Below are 21,525 nucleotides of genomic sequence, written 5' to 3' on the forward strand. Positions count from 1 at the left end.
ATCTTGCTGGAGGCAAATGACATCTATAAAACATTTCATAGAGGTTTTCTTTGTAAGCTACTGCCGTCATAAATTTATAATTTCTTTCCCATAGTTTATCTCATTTTTCTAAGTCTATATTATGGCCAAAATTTCTTTCCCAGCTAATCATTGTCTCCTTTATATCTTAAATCTAGTAATCATTTTCCTCCCGTTCCTAATTTTTTTTTATCTAATTCCGTTTGTTTTTCGTGTATTCCGTATTGTTCCCGATCTTTTTTAAATCTTGTTTTAATTTGCAAATGGAGCCACCATTCCATATTTATTCCTTGTGATTTCAGAACTTGTGCTGATTTTAGTTCTCCTTTTTCATCTAAGAGTTCTGCATAGCTTACCATTTTACTGAGATCTACAGTATTTGGAGATGTCATTGCCTCCATCATTGATAACCAGATTGGGATTTTCACGTAATGGTGTTTTTTTTCTTTTTCTGCCCCAGACCTTAAACAGGGCATCCCTTACTATGTGTCTCTGGAAGTAGGAGTGAAATTTATTCTTTCCCTCCCAGAGGAAGCTGTGCCAGCCTAGTTGGAGATCGTGCCCTTCTTTTAGGATTCTTTTATTTTTTAATTGGATCCGGTCCTTTAGCCATGTCAGGGTGCCACCTGATAGTAAAGCTCCCAATCTGGGAGGCCAAAGCCCCCTTTGTTTCTACTATCTTGTGGAAGTTTGTATTTAATATGTTGTTTTTTCCCCCATACCAGATAAATTTGGATACCATTTTATTTAGTTGATCGGGGGGAAAAAATTCTCTAATTTAATTGGTATTGTTTGGAAAAGATAAAGTAGTTTGGGTAGAACATTCATTGTAATTGTTGAGATTCTGCCAATTAGTGATATCTGTAGTTTAGTCCAAATATCCAAATCTTTTTGCATCTGTCGTAGCAATTTATTGTAGTTATCTTCTTTTATTGCAGTGGTTCCCAAACTTGGCAACTTTAAGACTTGTGGACTTCAACTCCCAGAATTCTCCAGCTAGCTCTTCTGGCTGGAGAACTCTGGGAGTTGAAGTCCACAAGTCTTAAAGTTGCCAAGTTTGGGAACCACTGTTTTATTGTAATACATTTTGCTGATAGCCATATTCCCAAATATTTGATTTTCCTGGCCCTCGAAATTCCCAGTTTCTTCTCCGGTTCTTCATTTTGTCTTTTGGTTAAATTCTTAGTTAATATTTTAGTTTTCTCTTTCTTTATTTTAAGCCCTGCCACTTTACTGAATTGGCTTATGTCTTGTAATAATATTAGTCCAGTGTCTAGGGGTTCCTCTATGATAAATGCTAGATCGCCCGCAAAGGCCTACACTTTGTATTCCTGTGTTCTAATTTTCAATCCCTTTATCTCCTGGTTCTGTCTAATTTGTAACATCAATGTCTCTATTGAGAGGATAAATAACGGGGATAGAGGACATCCATGTGTTACCCCTTTGGTTGGAAACCTGCGTCTCCATTTAGTATTATTTTTGCCCTCTGACTGGAATATATTGCTCTGATCATCCCGATAAATTTCTCTCCGAAGTTCGTTACTGCTAATTGATTTATAAGGAAATCCCAATTCAGGTTATCAAATGCTTTTTGTGCATCAATAAATATCAATGCTGTTTGTTTTCCTGAATGTATCTCATAGTATTCTAATGTGTCCATTATCGTTCGTATATTGCTTTTTTTAATGTGTTCTGTAGGGTAAAAATCCATTTTGGTCTGGGTGTATGATTCCGTTTAGTATACTTTTAATTCTTTCCGCCATTGTCACAAATATTTTATAATCAGCATTTAGCAGCGAGATTGGCCTATAATTTTGGATCCTTTGTTTCTCAGTGTTGTCTTTGGGACACTAATAACAATGTTATTAGTGCCTCCATCCAGGATTTTGGTGTCTTAGCTCGTTCTAGTACTTCATTATACATTTCTAATAATATGTTCTCTAACGATTTTTTAGTTTCTAGTACTTAATTGTACATTATACATTTCTAATAATATGTTCTCTAACGATTTTTGCAATTCTTTATAAAATTCTGCTGGAATTCCATCCGGGCCCGGGGTTTTGTTTTTTTTTTTCTTTTTGGATTGCCCTTTTTAATTGTAGCCTCATTGTTCTCTCATTTAGTGTTTATTTTGTTGTTTCCGATAAGGTTGGAAGATTCCTCTTTTGTAGGTATCTTTTAATGTCCTCCTCTTCTATTTCCTCTCAGCTACAAGGTGCTTGAAAGTATTTTACTGCTATACTTTTTTCCCCTTCCTTTTAGTGGTGTATCATCCCTTCTTCATCCTCTAGTTCAGTGTTTCTCAACCTTGGCAACTTGAAGATGTCCGGACTTCAACTCCCAGAATTCCCCAGCTGGGGAATTCTGGGAGTTGAAGTCCGGACATCTTCAAGTTGCCAAGGTTGAGAAACACTGCTCTAGTTGCTGTATTAATTTATTTTCTTTTTCTCTTTTTAATTTATAGGCTAGCCATCTCCCCGGTTTATTGGCATTTTTGAAATAATTTTGCCTACTTGATCTAATTTTCTGGGCCACTTCTTCTTGTGTAATTAAATTTAATCTGTGTTTAATTATTTCTTTTTCTTCTTGGTTTTTTGAGGTCCTTTCTGGGTTTTGTATTCTAATTTCCCCCGTTTCTCCTGGAGCTCTCTATATCGTTTCTTTTTATCTTTGTTTCTTCTTCTTGTATATGCTATCGTAATGCCTCGCACACAGGCTTTGGTTGTGTCCCATAGGTTTTGAATGGTTTTCTGTTTGTTCCAGTTTTCCTTTAGGAAAAACGCTAATTGTTTTTCCACATACTGTACATAGTTCTTTTCTTTCACAACCCTCTGATACACGGTCCATCTTCCTTTTTGCTTCTCCTTTCCATTTGATTGCTAATGGGTTACAGTCGGCCCACATATTCGGTGTTAATTCTACCTCCTCTCCTCTACATCCTTCTCCATTTCTGGATCCATCCACACCATGTCAATCCTGGACCATGAATTATTTGGGTTTGAAAAAAATGTGTGCTGACTCTTCTGTGGGTTGATTTCTCTCCAGACATCTTTTAGATTTAATTCTCGGGCCATTTCAAAGAATGCATTTGGTAGTGTTCTCCTTTCATAATTTTTTTTAATTATCCCCTTTATAGTCTTTCTTTGGATCTACCACCGCATTGGAGTCCCCTAATAGATATAAGTTGTCCAGTTCCAGTTCTGCTTATGTAGTTTACTGTAGTGTTCTTTCTGGTTCATGTTTGGTGCATATATGTTTGCAGTTAGTACTCTATTTTTTTTGTTTTATTGATACTTCAATTAATAATGTTCTTCCCTCTTCCTCTGCGTATACCTGTTTAGGTTTTTGCCAGTCCTTTATATATATATACTGCAATTCCTCTTTTCTTTCTATCGGCCAGGGCCAGATGTAATTTCCCTAACTTTCGAGATTCCAAAATGCTACCATTTCCTTTTTTAATATGAACTTCCTGTAGACATGTGATGTCCATGTTTTGTTTTTGGAGCTTAGAAATTGTTTGTCTTCTTTTTATAGGTGAATTTGGTCCATTTATATTGACTGATATCGATTTCACTTCTTCCTCCATCCTGTTACTTGCTTGCCGCCTTCGTTCCTCTACTTGGTTTTGTTTCAATTTGGTTTCTTGTCCTCACTCCTTCTCTTTCCTGGACTTCTGTATCGGTCTTCTTTCTTGCATCTTGGCCTAGTTCTTTTTCCTCCGTCAGCTGCTCCTCTCGGCTGTGGGTTTCCAACTCCTCTCTGCTGTCTGATTCTCCCTCTGTGTAGTGTTCATAGAATTCCTGGACTTTCTCTACGGTGTCAATCCTTATTTTCTTGTCTTGCCAGGATATTAACATGCCTTCCGGTATCAACCAGCAGGACATTATTTTATATTTTGTCAGTTGTGTAGAGAGGAATTGGTAATTCCTTCTTTGCTCTCTGTTCTCTGTTTAAGGGTTATGATTTATTTTTCTTTATGGACCAGCTGTTCGAGAGGACTATTGTATGCTAATTCCAATTAAGCATCTAAGGAGAATGAACATACATCTTTAGTCCTCGACTTACGATCATCACCTTTGAGCCCCAAATTTCTGTCACTCAGTGGGAATGTTTTACCACCTTCCTTACCTCTGTCGTTAAGTGAATTGCTGCACTTGGGACGTCAGCCACACAGTTCTTGTCAGCAGATCATGTGACCCCGGGATGCTGCAACCTAAATAACGAGTCGGTTGCCAAGGGTCTGACTTTGGATCCCTTGACCATGGGAATTCCCTGACGGTCGTTAAGTGCGACAGTCGATCCAAAGTCGGTTGTTTCACGGCTGAACGGTCACGAAACAAACCATCGTAAGTCAGGGACTAGAAGGAAGAAAAGGGATCCTGGCACCTTTTGTGAGCGGATCCCAATTTTACATCCTTATAGTCGTTTCCGTTCCTGCTCAACCGGCTAATCATTGTCATTCGCATTGATCACTGAGAGAGTTTTATATACCCAATTAATTTATTTTGATATACACCTAATTAATTTAGAGAGCCGAGGTGGCGCAGTGGTTAGGGTGCAATACTGCAGGCCACTTCAACTGACTGTTATCTGCAGTTCGGCAGTTCAAATCTCACCGCCTCAAGGTTGACTCAGCCTTCCATCCTTCCGAGGTGGATGAAATGAGGACCCGGATTGTTGTTGGGGGCGATATGCTGACTCTGTAAACCGCTTAGAGAGGGCTGAAAGCCCTATGAAGCGGTATATAAGTCTAACTGCTATTGCTATTGCCATCTCACCGGCTCAAAGGTTGACTCAGCCTTCCATCCTTCCGAGGTGGGTGAAATGAGGACTCGGATTGTTGTTGGGGGCGATATGCTGACTCTGTAAACTGCTTAGAGAGGGCTGAAAGCCCTATGAAGCGGTATATAAGTCTAACTGCTATTGCTATTGCCATCTCACCGGCTCAAAGGTTGACTCAGCCTTCCATCCTTCCGAGGTGGATGAAATGAGGACCCAGACTGTGGGGGCAATATGCTGAGTCTGTAAACTGCTTAGAGAGGGGCTGAAAGCCCTATGAAGCGGTATATAAGTCTAACTGCTATTGCTATTGCCATCTCACCGGCTCAAAGGTTGACTCAGCCTTCCATCCTTCTGAGGTGGGTAAAATGAGGACCCAGACTGTGAGGGCGATATGCTGACTCTGTAAACCGCTTAGAGAGGGCTGAAAGCCCTATGAAGCGGTATATAAGTCTAACTGCTGTTGCTATGGCTATTATTTCACAATCTCATGCGGAGATGGTTATAATTTTACGGCAGTTGAATAAAAATGAACAAAATGCATTTAATTCGCTTAAATCTCTTTTTTATTTTCCTCCCTATTTTTTTAACCTTGGGATTCTGCCTTTCGGACCAACAAGTCTGGAAAATAATTACAAATATAAATGCAGATATTATTAACTATATTTTTCCATCACGTTTTCCTTCGTAACATTACAGAGAATCCTCAAACTTAACAACGGTTCATTTTGCGAGCGTTCGAAGCGATGAAAACAAAGGATTTGGGGATGGCTGTCTCGCTTAGCAGCAGGCTTGATGACAGTCGTAAGTCGAGGCCTGCCTGAACAGGCAGTCCTCAACTTACAACAGTTCATTTAGTGACCATTCTGAGTGACGGCGACAATGAAAATAGAGACTTAGGACTGTTTTTCACACTTAACGACCGTTGCAGCATCCCCATGGTCACAGGATTAAATTTCAGATGCTCGCCCACTGTTTCATACTTATGACCACTGCTGTATTCCAAGGTCATGTGATCCCTTTTTGTGACAAGCCAAGTCAACAGGGGAGCCAGATTCACTTAACAACCAAGTTAGTAACTGAACAACGGTGGTGATTTGCTTAAGAACAGTGGGGAGAAAAAGTCATAAAAGGGGACAAAACTCAACATCTCACTTAATGGCAAAAAATTTGGGGCTCAGTTGTTGTACGTTGAGGGCTACTTGCATTAACAAAGGATTCTGTTTCCCCGTCATTGTGGCTGTGTGTTGCTAAAGCACCAAGTCTTGTTTTCCTTCATGAAATTACAGATAGTCCTTGACTTACAATGGTTCACTTAGTGACCAAAGTCACAACGGCACTGAAAAAAGGGACTTTTTTCACACTTAACGACCATTGCAGTCACATGCTCCGAATTCAGATGCTCGGCACCTGGTTCATATTTATGACAGTTGCAGCCTCCTGAGGTCGCGTGATCCACTTTTGCGACCTTCCGACCAGCAAAATCAACGGGGAATCCAGGTTCCCTTAAGGACCGTCTTACAACTTACTTCCACGCCTAACGAGCGTGAAAAGAACAGTCGTAAAGTGGCACAAACTCCCTTAGCCAACGTTTCACTCCCTGACATACGTTTTGGGCTCAACTCTGGTTGTAACTTGAGGACTAGCTCCACCGATCCTTTCTGCATCCTTGATTTATTGGCACCAGTGTCCATCCAAGGTGATCTACTTGAGATCTTCCAGATCTTCTTGCTGTTCAGGGTGGATCTTCTGTCTTTCAGATGGAGCCCAAGAGGACAAGATGGAGACGGACGCAGACGCCCCACAGACAGAGAAAGTCAAGGTCTGGCACAATCGAGTCCCTGTTGTGGTTGTTGTTGTGGTTGTTGTTGTGGTTGTTGTTGTTAATGATTCTCCTTCCAGATTGAGTGTATTTGAATTAGCAGAATTCATTGATACCTGAGCCTCGGGGTTGAAGCGCTGTCTGAGCTGGGTGGTTTTCTTGCAGACGTTTCATGACCCAACTAAGGAACATCATCAGGCTAGAAGGGAAGGGGGGGTTGTAGAAAGGAGGAGGAGGAGGGAATAAAGGAAGGAAAGGATGGAGGGACGGAGGTAGAGGAGGAAAAAGAAGAAGAAAAAGTCTGTGGGGCCCTTGGTGCTCTCTGATCTTGGCTTGAGAGACTGCCTTCTGCCAATTACCTCCCAAGATCGCACAGGGTCGGCCTCCTCCGGGTTCCGTCTACCAGCCAATGACATCTGGCTACCACCCGGGGGAGGGCCTTCTCTGTTGCAGCTCCGGCCCTTTGGAATGAACTCCCCCCGGAGATTCGGACCCTCACCTCTCTCCAGGCCTTCCGGAAAGCCGTCAAAACCTGGCTGTGCCGGCAGGCCTGGGGTTGATGAGTTCCCCTCCCCTCTCGACTTGTATGGCCGGATGACTCTTGTGTATTTTAATTATATGTATTGTGTTTGTATCCCCTTTCCCCTTTTGAGTTGTTCGCTGCCCTGAGTCCCTCCCGGAGAAGGGCGGCATACAAATAAATTAAATCTGAAATCTGAATCTGAAATCTTGCAAACATTTCACAACCCAACTAGGTAATGTCATCAGTGCTATAAGGCAGTGGGGATTGACTCCTCCTAGCACTGATGATGTTACCTAGTACTGTTGTGAAATGTCTGCAAGAAAACAACCAAGGTCACAGAGCACCAGGGACAAACATTCCAGACACACCCAAACAGTTAGTACTAATATTCTCAGGGAACCGTATTGTTTTCTGCTTAAGTAACGCCCCCCCGTTGTCTTCACACCGGCTGTTAAACAGAAGGAAGGATAAATATTATTTCCCTCCCTAAAAGGGGAGGGAACGTCTTGCCTTTCGAAGTTCTGGGTGCTCCCATCACAAAAGTTTTTCAAGAAGAGATTAGGCAACCGTTTGTCTGAAACGGTCTGGGGGGGATCTCCTGCTTGAGCAAGGGGTTGGACTAGATGACCTCCAAGGTCCCTTCCAACTCTGTTCTTATAAAGCCCCCTCTAGCCAGGTCTTAAAGGAGCCCTATCGGGATCTGAGAGCTTTTAAGTTCTTTCTCTTTTTTTTCCCCCCTTCCGCTTAAAACTCGGCTGCTGTGTGACAACTTGTAGCCCTTTGATTCTCTTTTTTTCCTCTTTATTTTTTTTTTTAAATTTGAATTTAATCATCCCTTCTTTTTCTCTTCTAAACTGTCTTAGGTCGAGAGCAAAGGGGAGAACGAAATAGACGCAAACAAGCTAACAGAAGGAGATGAGGAGAGAATCGTTGAAAAGGAACAAGATAGCGACGCGTCTCAAGATTCGAAACAAGGTAGAGGGGGGGGGTGTTTGCGGTCTCTCTCTCTCACACACACGCACGCACGCACGCACGCACAAGAGGCCATGCAGGTCTTCTCTATTTTTTCCAGCGATGCCCCATAAATTTGGCCTGAGCAGACGTACTTCCCCCACCCCCCACCCTCCCCTTAACATAGAATACAGCCGTAAATTTCCTGCCGTTTGTTTCACGAAGCCTCACAGCGCCAGGCAGTAAATCTTGATTTGGAAACCTTGCATGCTTCACTTACAGACGCTTTTCATCTCCCGTCTGAAACGTTGAAGAGACCGGTGGGGGCGGGGGGAGGATATTATTTTGTTTATGGCTAAGCCGTCAGTATGGCCCGGATCTGAAAAAAACGAATTGGGCAAAGCCAAGAAGATTTCAGGGGTAACCTACCCTGCTCTGGATTGATGACCTGCCCTTCACATACAGCAATTCGTTTAGTGACCAAAGTTACAGCAGCACGTTTTAAAAAGGTGATTTCTGGTCAATGGCCACTTTAGCATCCTCGTGGCCCCGTGGTCAAAATTCAGACAGTTGGCAACTGACTCACATTTACGACGGTTGCTGTGTCAACCATCCGACGAGCAAAGTTGGTGGGGAAGCCATACCTGCTTAACAACCATTGCTACTAAGTAGTTCGCTTGACGATGCTGGCAAGAAAGGTCGTAAAATGGGGAGGGAATGTCACTTTGGGTTCAGTTGTGGTCATAAGTCGGGGACGTTAGGGAAATAAAATTTGGGGCTCAATTGGGGTCGTAGAAAGGAAGTGAGATACAGGCCGTCCTCGACTCATGACCACAACTGAACCCAAAATTTCCATTGCTGAGCAAAAAACAGTTAAATGAATTTTGCCCCAAAATTTTACGACCTTTCCTGCTACAATTAGCAAATGAATCACTGCAGTTCAGCTAGTAACACAGTTGTTAAGTGAATCCTCCCCCCCACCACATTGATTGTTTTAATCAGGAGGTCGCAAAGGAGGGTCACGTGACCAGGAGACACTGCAACAGTCGTAAGTACAGGCCAGTTGCCAAGTGCCCAAATTTTGATCACATGACCATGGGAACCTGCAACGGTCCTAAAGTTCCTTTTTTCAATGCCGTTGCAACTTCAAACGGTCACTGAATGAACTGTTGTAAGTCGAGGGCTACCTGTATAGAGAGGTTCGCTAGCGATCCACAGCAGAGCAGAGCTCTCTTGCTGGTCATACTGGGACGAGACTGGTTTTCTTCGGCCTAATCTTAAAATCCCAGACTGGGAAGCCCCAAGATAGTCGTGGGAATTGGGGGGGGTGACCTGAGGCTAACCGGGGGTTCCTTTTTCCAGACGACAAGAACGCCGATGACAACAAGGAGAACTTCGACGTCGGCAAAGAGAAGGAAGTCAGTGGCGGGAAGCGGCGCTCTGAGCACGAACTCTCCGAAGGGAACGTCGCCACGGCTGCAGCTGCCGCCCTGGCTTCAGCCGCCACCAAAGCCAAGGTTTGTCCCGCGGAAGGCCTCCGCAGCCTCTGCGTTTCCGCTGCTTTGTGTCGTGACGTGCCGGGATTGTACTTGTGTCGTTGCTGTTGTTGTTGTTGTTTTTTTTCGGTCCTCTTCCTGTTTCTTCACGCTTCCCAATGCTCCGTTTGTGCGCTTCGACTTCAGCTGCGCGGAGGGGAAATGTGTGTGCGCTATTGTCGGCTGGCTGACGGAACCCCCTCTGGAAAGTTTGGCAGCTGCTCCGTGAGGCCTTGATGGGCTCATTTCTTTCGGGAGCCCAGCTTTTCTTTACCTCGCAGCTCCGCTGACAGTTTTCTGTGTGCGTGTGTGTGTGTGTAGGGAGGCTAACGCATTCCAGCTCCAATTAACTGGGAAGGGGGGGTGTGGTGGGTCTGAAAAGAGCCCATTGTGTAGCCCCTGCGAGAAATGGAAGGAGAAACTTCTTTTTTTTTGAATGCGTGCCGACGATTCTTCCTTTTCCTGCCATTTCTGAGCTCATGAGCAGAAGATCCCTTCCGCCAAGGATATCCATGCTCCTTTCTCCTCGGGCTCTGCTCCTAGCAATGGCGCTGATGGTTGCTGATGTCCCGGAGGATCATTTCACACCAGAAGTCCACAACACATTTTCCTTTCTTCGGCACACAAATATAAGCAAGGCCAGAAGTGAAGAATACACTCATGTGAAGCGCTTTTATCAAAGCGCCACTGACTCTGTCCGAGCTAAATTTCCTTCGGTTATTTGCATTGCTGGCAAAACAGCTTCCAAGAACAGGCTTTCCCATACAGTAATCCTCGTCTTACGACCACAGTTGAGCCCCACATTTCCCTTCCTAAGCAAGACGGCTGTTAAGTGAATTTTGTCCCATTTTACCAACTTTGTTGCCCCGGTTGTTAAGTGAATCACAAGCGCATTTTAGTCACACGGTTGTTACATGATTCTTGAATTCTTGAATCATGTAATAGTCATGCAACTAACCTAGAAAGCACAGTGATTCACTGAACAACCGGCGCAAGACAGTTGATGAAATGGGACACAATTCACTTAACAACGGTTCCCCTTTGTCCCCTTCCGCTTGTCAGAAGGCCGCCAAAGGGAAATCACATGACATCCAGGACGCTGCAAGCATCATAAATATGAGTGAGGTACCAAGCATTTGAATTTTGATCACCTGATCCCAGGGATGCTGCAGTGGTTGTAAGTGTGGAAAGCGTCAGAAGTCCCTTTTTTCGGGGCCATTCTAACTACGGGTCACAAAGTGAATGGTCATAAATCGAGGATAATGCAGATAAGAGGTTAAAATGGACAAAACGTGTCCACTGCGCGCTCTGGAGGCAAAATGCTGCTGAAGAGAGAGCAATAGATGCCCTAAGGCAGACGTGTCCAAACTTGGGAACTTTTAAGACTTGTGGACTTTAACACCCAGAATTCCCCAGCCAGCTGACTGAGGAATTCTGGGAGTTGAAGTCCACAAGTCTTAAAAGTTCCCAAATTTGGACACGTCTGCCCTAAGGCGAAGTCTTAACAATCCATCTCCTATTTGCTTTTTTCTGAAAACGTGCTAATCCTCGACTTACAGCCATAACTAGGCCCAACATTTCTGTTGCTAAGCGAGACATTTTTTAAAATGAATTTTTGTTCCTGTTTACGACCTTTCTTTCTACAGTGGTTAAGTGAATCACTGCAGTTGCTACGTTAGCAACACAGCGGTCAAATAAATCTGGCTCCTCCCTCAATTGACTTTTGCTTGTCAGAAGGTCATCAAAGGGGATCTCGTGATCCCCTGGGACAATGCAACGGTCATAGATACAAGACAGTTGCCAAGGGTCTGGATTTTGATCACCTGACCCCAGGGGTGCTGCAACAGTCGTAAGTTTGAATAACGGCCATAATTCACTTTTTTCTGTGCCGTTTCTAACTTTGAACGGTCAGTAAGCCAACCGTTGTAAGTGGAGGGCTTCCCGTGCTAATTCCTCCTGCACGCTTTGCTTCTGTATCTGAGATCCAATCCAGGTTTCATCCAATTAAACCCCCATAAACCCATCACTCCAGCTCCGCGTCCTTTCTAATCTCACCCTGGGTGGGGAAAACCATCCCGCCCAGCCTTCCCCAGACATCGCTCGCCTTTCAAAATCCCGTTTTCGGAATCGTTCGAATAAATGAAATAATTTCCCCCTTTTGGAAATCTCATACGTCCCTTTGTGGTCGCAAGCATCGTCTCAAAGCCGCTAATAAGAGTTTTGAGATTTAGTTATTAAGCCGCTTTGAGATGATTACTTCATCTTAGTGACAAGGAAGGATGTAACGGGGCCTTCGTTTATCCCACAGAAGAAGAAGAAGAAGAAGAAGAGGAAAAATATCTCTCAGCCTTAAATGGTTGCCAGGCAGATCCCCCAGCTGTGCTGTTGGTCCTCTCAAAATTCAGGCACCGCACGGCAATATTCACAGGATCATCTACCTCTCGTTGAAAGCAAATTCCGCGAGAATTGCAGAAACCTGACAGAGATGCTTATCAGATAATGCAAAATAATAATAATACATAACTATTTTAAATAACTGAGGGATAAAATACCTATCCAGAGCTACAAAAAAACCCCACATTGCTGGTTTGGCCTCCGGGTAAACTGAGTTCTGTTCTTCCTTAGCATCTGGCTGCCGTGGAGGAACGGAAGATCAAATCTCTGGTGGCCCTCCTGGTGGAAACCCAGATGAAGAAACTGGAGATCAAACTTCGTCATTTTGAAGAGCTGGAAACCATCATGGACCGAGAGAAGGAAGCGGTAAGATTAAAACTCAGTTCTGTTCACCTGCTGTCTGCCAGCTCAAAGTTTCTCCAGATTTACTTCCTCTACTGTTGATTCATTTATGTCTCGCCTTATCGATTTTATAAATAACTCTGGGCGGTAAATAGTTTAGTTTATTAGTTTTGTATGCCGCCCACTCCCGAAGGACTCCGGGCGGCTTACAATAAAAAAGGGAAGGGGGATAAATAAGACAATACAAAATTTAAAATACAACAACATTCACAATTAAAGTGGGGCTGGATACTTCAACAGCCCCAGGCCTGCCGGAACAGCCAGGACTTAGTAGCTTTACAGAAGGCCAGGAGGGTAGTAAGGGTCCGGATCTCAACGGGGAGGTCATTCCAGAGGGCCGGAGCTGCAACAGATAAGGCCCTCCCCCGGGGGATAAATGTCCCCGATACACAGGGACGCCTTGATTTACAACCACAATTGAGCCCCAAATTTGTGTTGCGAAACGAGACAGTGGCCTAGTGGGGTCTGTCCCATTTCAAGACTGTTTTTGCTACAGTTGTTAGTAATACAGTTGTGTAGTGTATCTTTGCTTCCCTTCGAAAGGTCGCAAAAGGAAATCACTTGACCCTGAGACACTGCCACCGTCATAAATACGAGCCAATCGACAGTCCTCTGAATATTAATCATGAGATCGTGGAGGTTTTGCAACGGACGTTAAGTGTGAGAAATTGAGTGGTGGCGTGGCCCAGAGGTGTGGACCTCTCAACTCAGAATCAGGAGGCTGTGAATTTGATCCTAGGTAGAGGCACCTTGAGATTATGTCTGATGAATATAAATCCGCATTGGCAACAGGAAGGGCATCCGGCCAACCCACACTCAGCTTCATTCAGTTGCCCAGACTCCACCCCACAAGGGATTGTGGGATCGTTAAAAGGAGATTTCATTTTCATTTTATTATATTTATATGCCGCCCTTTTCCCCCGAAGGGGACTCAGGGCAGCTAAGATGATTATTAAGTGTGAGAAACGGTCCTAGGCCACTTTTCTCTCGCCCTTGTAACTTCAAATGGTCGCTAAACGAGCAGTTGTAAGTCGAGGGCTGCCGATTTTTCTCCCAGCTTTCTTTATTTTATTGACTTCAACGCACAATGATTGATTGCTGTGATCTTGTTCATTTGTTCATTTGTCGGTTTATTTTCCCTCGCGTTTATGGTTGCGAGTTTCCTCAGGGAATTCCTTTGATTCCCCCAAAATAATAAGCCCTATAGGAAAAAAAAAAGATTAGACTTCTTGCCCCAAATTGCCCCCATTTCTAAGGTGGCCACTGACTTTCTCCCAGCCCACTGATTTGGCTCTTCCGTTGTAATGAGTCTGTCACTAAAATGTTCCTTACTGCTCCTTTGGCCGCCTCAGCAATCAGCTTTTGCACACGTCTTCCCCTTCTCCGCAACAGCTGCACTGTTGGTGGTCCAAGGTTAGGGCCCCACCCACCCACCCCCTCCTTAGCCACCCCCAAAATAGGGTACCCCAAGAGAGGCTCCCCCAGGGTTGAGCCCAATCTGCCAAGGCAGGCAGGTGGTACTTCATTGCGTGACTTGCAATAAATAGAGACCTATTTTCCACCCCTAAAATGGGTGGGGGAGGGAACGCTGGTCCCCTGCTGGAGAAATTGGGAAGACCCTCCTCCAGATGGAGGGCGCTACCCAGATGCCAAAGACAGGTGCACACATGCAGCTCCAATTAAAGTGATTGATTGCCAAAAAAGCCTTTACACAGGAATCTTTCACCTAAAGGGATGGATGGCTACAAAGCCTACCCGGGGGCGGGGGGGGGGGGTGTCTTCTCAGCTAACAGTTGGTACCTGCTGCAGCTCTTGTTTCCCCGAAAATAAGACCCAGTCATTTATTCATACATAGCAATAGCAGTTAGACTTATATACCGCTTCATAGGGCTTTCAGCCCTCTCTAAGCGGTTTACAGAGAGTCAGCATATTGCCCCCAACAATCTGGGTCCTCATTTTACCCACCTCGGAAGGATGGAAGGCTGAGTCAACCCTGAGCCGGTGAGATTTGAACAGCCGAACTGCAGATAACAGTCAGCTGAAGTGGCCTGCAGTGCTGCATTTAACCACTGCGCCACCTCGGCTCTAATACATACATATCCCCAGCAAAAAAGGCACCAGGTCTTATTTTCAGGGGGGGGGTCTTCCACTGACTCATCTTGCGGCACCAACAGCCCTACCCAGCACAGCCGCCCCGCTTCTTGTGCGTCGCCCCCAGCCTCCATTTCACTGTCGGAGACCTTCTAGAAAGCCCTCTGCAGCTGACAACGGAGCCTCTGGGGCCTTTCCAGGAGGCCTCTGGGGGCGAAACCCGGCCAGGTGACATGGTGCACATCAATCCAGAGCCCGTTTCTTAGCTGCAGAGACTTTTCCTGAAGGCTTTTGACAACAGAAGACGTTCAAGTGGGCGGCAGAAGTGGGCCGGCAAGGCAAGGCAGATGTCGGGGTGGGCGGGATAAGTAGAGCAGCTACACACACACACATACACACACACACAGCTTCATTTTTACCTGTGTGCCTTGCCCCACCCCCTGGAGTGCGCGAGCTCTTGATTAGGGTTTATTTTGGGGGGGGCTAGGGCTTACATTGGGCTCATGGGTAAAGATGAAGCTGGGACTTTTGGAGGAGGTCGTATTTTCGGGAAAATGCAGTAGCAGAAGTTAAGATATGAGTCAACAGAATTCAAGGGAGGCTGGAAGTAGGTAGATTGCTTGTGACCACGTAAAAATTCTAGGCTGCTGCCTCTTTTCACGCCGCCTCCAGAGTCTGCGAAACCTGCTACGGATGCCGGTTTTCCGCCATTCACGTGCTTCTTCTTTTCCCATTTGGGGCCGGCAAAGGAAGCTGCCCCAAGGCCACGTCCTGGACCCTCCATGTAGTCCTTTCCTCTGGGCACCCCGGAGTCCATTCATGTGGTCCCTCTGGGCACCCCACGATCAACATCCCGAGTCTGTCAGGTTACCTCCCGGTTGGGAAACAGAATCCTTCTGGGCAGCCCTCAGTAAATCCGTGGAGTCCCTCCTGGCACCTCACGGTCAGTCTCTGCATCTCATGGCCGGTCCATGAAGTCTTTCCTGGCACTGAATGGCCGATCCATGAAGTGTCCCCGGGCAGCCCACCATCAACCCGTGGAGTCCCTCCGGATACCCCACACCCCATTCAATCAGCCTTCTCGCCTCGGCATCTGACCCCCAAATTTACTTCTCCCCTTTCCAGACCCCTCCTCGGAAAGTTTAATCATTGTTCTTTTCCTGGTCCTTGATTCCCCGGGGGGGGGGGGATTCTAGCCCCTCCTTTTTTCCCTGAAGGCAAAACACTTAAAATGGGGCATCTCCCCCCCCCCCCGCCCCCGTGTTGGAGCACATGAAGCCCAGCATGTTTTTTGCTCTTTATCCACTGGGTTTTCCTGATTTCCTTCCCCAGAATAGCTTTTGTGTGGCGGCTGTGTTTCCCACCCACCCACCCCCAGTCTTCCCCCCCCTCCCCTGCTCTCTGCTGATTGGCAGATAAGGAAAGACGGTTGCTAGGGGCAAAGGCAGCTTCTCCATTGATTCTCTCTCTTCTCTCCCCCCCTCCCTTCAAGAAAATTACTCTCTTGCAGCAAGCAGCTGTTCTCGCCCCGCAGCCTAGGAATGCATGGATTCTCGGGGATGAAGGGGGGGTGGGGACCCTCAATTTTCCTGGCAAAATAAACCTTTCCGGTTGCAAAAAAAATGTTCGTTTTTGTTCTTCTTGGTGGTTCAAATTGGCCTCCCAATTTTATACATAATAGGTTCAATGTAACACTTTTAGCCCAGAGAGATCTAAGTCAGCCTTGTGTGTAAAATCTCACAAAAGAGGTGTCAGGCTGCATTACTGCAGAGCCGACAGCCACCATGGGTGAGTTGCTTTTCATTCCCCCCCCCCCCCCCCGAGGCGCCTCCCTCGTTCACGCGTGCGTGCAAACAACACACCCCGCTATAGGATAGGAGGTGTGAACAGGATTCCCTCAAGGACCATCCACTTGAATTGGAAGCTGACAGGTGGAGAAATTCCATTGGTCGTCGGTCGTTTTTGGAGAGTTTTTAAACCGAGGCGTGACCGGAATTTAGGAACCCTTTGCAAACCCTCCCTGTTTCCTTTACGATTAAGAGAGAAAGTTGGGAGGATCCCAAGGGATCATTGATGCCTCTGCACTTCTCTTCGGTGGGTCCCTTTGCCAGGCACAAACATTAATTATGTGCGGGTTTTTTTTTTAAAAAAAAATTGTGGCTCGATTTGGTCTAGTGTTACTTTAGAAACCAGGAGCCTGCGAGTTCTAGTCCTGCCTTAGGCATCAAAGCTGCCTGGTGACTTTGGGCCAATATCCAGAAGACGGTGAGTTCTAATCCCGCTTTAGGCATGAAAGCCAGTTGGCTGACCTTGGGCCAGTAGTCCTTCCCTTTCAGTCCACCTCGCAGAGTTGTTGTTGGGGAAGGAGGAGTATTATTTATGTCCATCCCTTTGGATTACTACGAAATAATGAAAAAAAAATATTAAAAATATCAAATAAAGAAGTATTCAAACTTTGACCTAGTGTTTCGTTCGAGCTTTCCCTTTAAAGAAAATCGAATTGTATTATTTTTGGAGAAGGCGGCTGTCTTCTCAATCCGACCCGGTTCCCACCGCCCACGAAGATGGTGCCTGGCGTTGCTCACATACACACACGCACACACACAAACACCCATCATCCTCCACGCGTTTGAAACCCATCCTCCAGACCTCCATCTAGCCTTCAGAATCTCTCAGCTCTGGATACAGAGATTACATACCTGTAGTCCTCAATTTACAACATTTCCCTGAGTGACCATTTGAACTTACGATGGCCCATTTACGCAACCACCATAGCATTCCCCAAAATACAGGTAGTCCTTGACTTACGATGGTCCATATAGTGACCGTTTGGAGTTACGACGGCGCCAGAGAAACATACTTGTGGCCATTTTTCACCCATACGACCGTTGCAGCATTCCCCAGGGTTACATGATCAAAATTCAGACTCTTGGCAACTGGTTCATATTTATGACGATGGCAATATCCTGTAGTCACGTGGCCTCCTTTTTTCATGGCCGTGAATTTGAAGCAATGGCCGGGAGAGACTTATGAGCTGGTGGGGGGGAAACATGCTGTGGTTGTTTTTATGGTGGGCTTTGAACCACTGATTGGTTTATGACACCGATTGGTTTGACTTTTGATCGGTATATGATTTTCTTTCCCTACATCTCAATTTTTTTTCCCTTAGCTGGAGCAGCAGAGACAGCAGCTGCTCACCGAGCGTCAAAACTTCCACATGGAGCAGCTGAAATACGCCGAACTCCGAGCCCGACAACAATTAGAACAGCAGCAGCAACAACAGCAGCAACAACAGAGCCAGAACGCACAACAATCGCACCAGCACACCAGTGGTCCAGGCATGAATCCTCTGGGGACAGCCTTGTCATCTCACCAGCAGCCTCCCCCTTATCCCATGATGCTTCACCAGATGCCCCCACCTCACCCTCCTCAACCAGGTTAGTGACGTCCGTCGGCGTTGATCATCGAAGTGCGCGTTTTGAAAAGGAGAGAGAGAGAGAGAGAGTCGTTCTGGGGTGGCACAGATTCTGACAAGAAGACAAGGAAGCCAAGATTATTAAGTGCTGGAGACATAACCTGTAAATAACAGGTAGTCCTCGCCTTGTGACCAACATTGGTGGCTAAGTGAGGCAGTGGTTGGGTGGATTTGCGCCTGGTTTGGCACCCTTCATTCTCGTGGTGATTGAGTTGCTATAGTTGTGTAGTGCGTCATGCGAATTTGGATCATGTGACTGGGGAATGAAGCAACGGTCATAAGTACGAGGATGGTGAAGTCCTTTGTGCTCTCTGAGCTTTCAGACATTTCGTGACCCAACCATGTAACATCATTACTACTAGGAGGAGTGTGAGGTCTTTCATGCTCTCTGAGCTTGATAATTTTCTTCTGGAGGTTTTGTGACCCAGCTAGGTAACATCATCAGTAATAGAAGAAAGGGGGATTAGTCTCTATTTATGTACAATTTCTTGCCCAGACAGTGTCCTTGGGAATGTCTGTGTGTTGGGGGGGGGGGTTTCCCTTGGTTGTTCCTTGATTAGAAGAGGATTGTTTTCTCCTTGATTATTTGTCTGGGGTTAATCCCTGCTTCTCTGAGAATTGGTAACTGGAGGGATGTATTAGTTTTTTTGTTTCCTTTGTGAATTGTGTGTAAATGTGGCTTTTCTCTGGGTGTCTATAATGGGAGAAGAATCAATCCTGGTAGCATCATTTCCCCCTATAGCAATACTACTTATAGGGGGGTTCCTGGCCCTCTGAGCTTGGTGGTTTCCTTGAAGATGTTTCATGACCCAACTAGGTAACATCACCAATGCATAACAACCTACGGTGTTGTGTTTGAAGCGCAACAGGAACGGTGGACTGCAGTTGGCGCTTGGGAAGCCGAGTCTGCCAACCTTCCTCCTCTTCCTCCACCGTTTTGTTAGAGCCACCAGGGCTTCCGGCTCCTCCCTGAAGGCTTTGCTCCAAAAGCTTCTTGAAACCTTCTTTTTAACACGCACGGATGTGTGAAAATGGCTTTTCAAACTCAGAAAGCAAGAAAAGATTCCCTCTGCAGTGGAAACAGGTTTTCAATCCAGGGCAGGATTAGCCATTTCGGAGGGGACATTGCGGAGTGAAGGTTTCCAACCCTTGGAGGCACTGCCACTTTTTGGAGATGGGAAGATGAGGCTTCTCTACCTGTTGGTTTGGAGGGAAAGGCAGGGAGGGAGGGAAGGAAAGGAGGGAGGGAGGGATACGAAAAAAGAAGGAAGGAAGGCAGAAATGAAGGGAGGGAAGGAGGGAGATAGGAAAAAGGAAGGCAGAAATGAAGGGAGGGAAGAAGGAAGGAGATAGGAAAAGGGAGGAAGACAAAAGGAAGCAAGGAAAGGAGAGAGGAAGGGAAGGAAGGAGATATATAGGGAAAGATTAATGGAAGGAAAAATGAAGGCAGGAACTGTTAGGAAGGATGGTAGGAAGGAAGTGTGGGTGGAAGGAAGGAGATATGGGGCAGGAGGAAGGAAGGAAGGACAGATGGATGGATGGATGGAGATACAGGGAGGAAGGAAGGAGATACGGGAAGGATGAATGGAAGGAAAAAAGAAAGAAGGCTGGAGATGTATGAGGGATGGAAGTATGGTAGATGGATGGATGGATGGATGGATGGATGGATGGATGGATGGATGGATGGAAGGAGATACGTATATGAAGGAAGAAAAGTAAAGGAGATAGAGGGAAGGAGATATGGATGGATGCATGCCTGGAAGAAAGGAATGAAGCAGGTATGGGGGATGGATGGAAGGGAGGAAGGAAAGAGATATATGAGGGGAGGAAGGGAAGGAAGGTGGGAGATGGGGAGGAAGGAAGAAGCCAACCAAAGGCATCTCCGCCAGCCGCCTCCTGTCTAATGAACCATGCCATTCTCCCCCCCCCCCCAAACAGCTGCCGTTTGTACTCGGCTGTGCATTTGTGTGTGTGTGTGTGTGTTTTCCTTTCAGCATCCCTTCCTGTATGTAGGTCACGCTTCCCTGTTTATTCTGCTCCAGCCGTTCTGTCTTCTCCCCCCCTCATCCGCCCATCCTCTCTCCTCCACCGAACGTCCTTCTCTCTCCCTCTCCCTTTTTGTTTTTTCCCCCTCTCCCCTCATTACACCCCCCCCTCTCGCTTGCCTTTAACCCGTCATCACATCTCAGCTACTGCGGGGAAATCCTGGTTAGCGGGAAGCCATTTTCTGCTCCCCCTCACCCCCCGCCTCTACCCTGTGATGGAGAGTTTTTGCACGTCCCCAAAAAATCTTTTTCCTCTGCTTTTCATTTCCCCCAGAGATACACAGACATGTACATATATATAAGAGACAGAAAAAGGCTTTTAAAAAGCATTTTAATGTTGTGTGCCGTTACTTGCAAAAGTAGACCAGTAGCGGGGGGGAGGGGGGGGCTAAGATTTTTTTTCCTCCTTGCTGATGGCTTAAAAGCATATTTCAAAAGGCAGCTTAAATGTAGGCAGTCCTCAGCTTAACCACCGCAATGGAGCGGCCACATTTCTGCTGCTAAGGGAGACATTTCTTCAAGGAAATGGAATTTCTTGCCCCCGTCATTAACTGAATCCCTGCAGTTGTTAAGTCGGTAACATGGTTCTGAAGCCAATCTGGCTTCCCTGTTCCATTTGTCAGAAGGTCACAAAACGGGGATTGCACAACACACACACACACACACACACCGGGACACTACAACCGTTGTAAATATGAGTCAGTTGCCAAGCTTCCGAATGTTGTTCATATGACCAACAGTTCTAAGTTTGAAAACTGGTCCTAAGTGCTGTTTTAACTTTGAACGGTCACTAAATGGACCATTGTAAGTCAAGGACTATCGGGGGAAGGGGCAGGATTTTTCTCAGCCTCCGCAATGCGGAGACGGATGGACTTCAACTCCCAGAATTCCCCAACCAGGATACTTTAAAAGAGGACTTAAATTCCCAGAATCTCGCAGCTGGCATCTTTTAAGAGGGGAAGACTCCAGCTCCCAGAATCCCCCAGCTGCATGTTGAGAAGCACTGATCTTCCCCTCTCTCCTCCTCTCCCTTTCCTTTCTCCTCCCTCCTTTCTCCTCTCTTTCCCTCTCCCTCCATCTCCTCTCCCCCTTTCTCTTTCTCTCCTTTCCTCCCAATCTGGTAGTTTGCCCAAGAGCCCAGTGCTTTAGTTGGCAAGGCTGTGGATGAATGCATGGACGGACGGATGGAGAGATGGACGAAGATGCCAAAGGATTGGGAATGGGGAGATGGATGGAAAGGGAGGGAGAGATGGAAGAGTGGGGAATGGATGGATGGAGAGATGGATGGAGGAGGAGGAGGAAGAAATGAACAGAGAGGAGGGATGATGGGAGATGTGAACAGAGAGGGGTTCCAGAGGTTCAAAGATGGCCTCCAAGGGCCCCCTCCCTCCAACACCCCCTTCACTGCTGTTTCCTCCCCCACAGGTCCCATCCTCGGACAGGGCTCCATGATGCCCGGACAGCCCCTGCCAGGCCGTATCATGCCCACC

At 46.1% G+C, this 21,525-nt stretch overlaps 1 protein-coding gene across 1 annotated transcript in view; it reads left to right on the top strand.

Annotated features, from left to right (window-relative positions):
• SMARCC1 (SWI/SNF related, matrix associated, actin dependent regulator of chromatin subfamily c member 1) overlaps nucleotides 1-21,519 on the top strand; it is a gene marked incomplete at its 3' end in the record, with an annotated part of 66,307 nt that extends 44,788 nt beyond the window's left edge. Inside the window, exons 22-27 of the mRNA XM_032238164.1 lie at nucleotides 6,558-6,619; nucleotides 8,006-8,117; nucleotides 9,456-9,610; nucleotides 12,254-12,388; nucleotides 17,685-17,952; nucleotides 21,461-21,519. Of these exons, the coding sequence (XP_032094055.1) occupies nucleotides 6,558-6,619; nucleotides 8,006-8,117; nucleotides 9,456-9,610; nucleotides 12,254-12,388; nucleotides 17,685-17,952; nucleotides 21,461-21,519 (791 nt within the window). The remainder of the gene's footprint in view (nucleotides 1-6,557; nucleotides 6,620-8,005; nucleotides 8,118-9,455; nucleotides 9,611-12,253; nucleotides 12,389-17,684; nucleotides 17,953-21,460) is intronic.
• Nucleotides 21,520-21,525: the final 6 nt, after the last annotated feature.

The sequence above is a fragment of the Thamnophis elegans genome, chromosome Z (genome assembly GCF_009769535.1).
Source record: "Thamnophis elegans isolate rThaEle1 chromosome Z, rThaEle1.pri, whole genome shotgun sequence".
NCBI classification, from domain to species: Eukaryota; Metazoa; Chordata; class Lepidosauria; order Squamata; family Colubridae; genus Thamnophis; species Thamnophis elegans.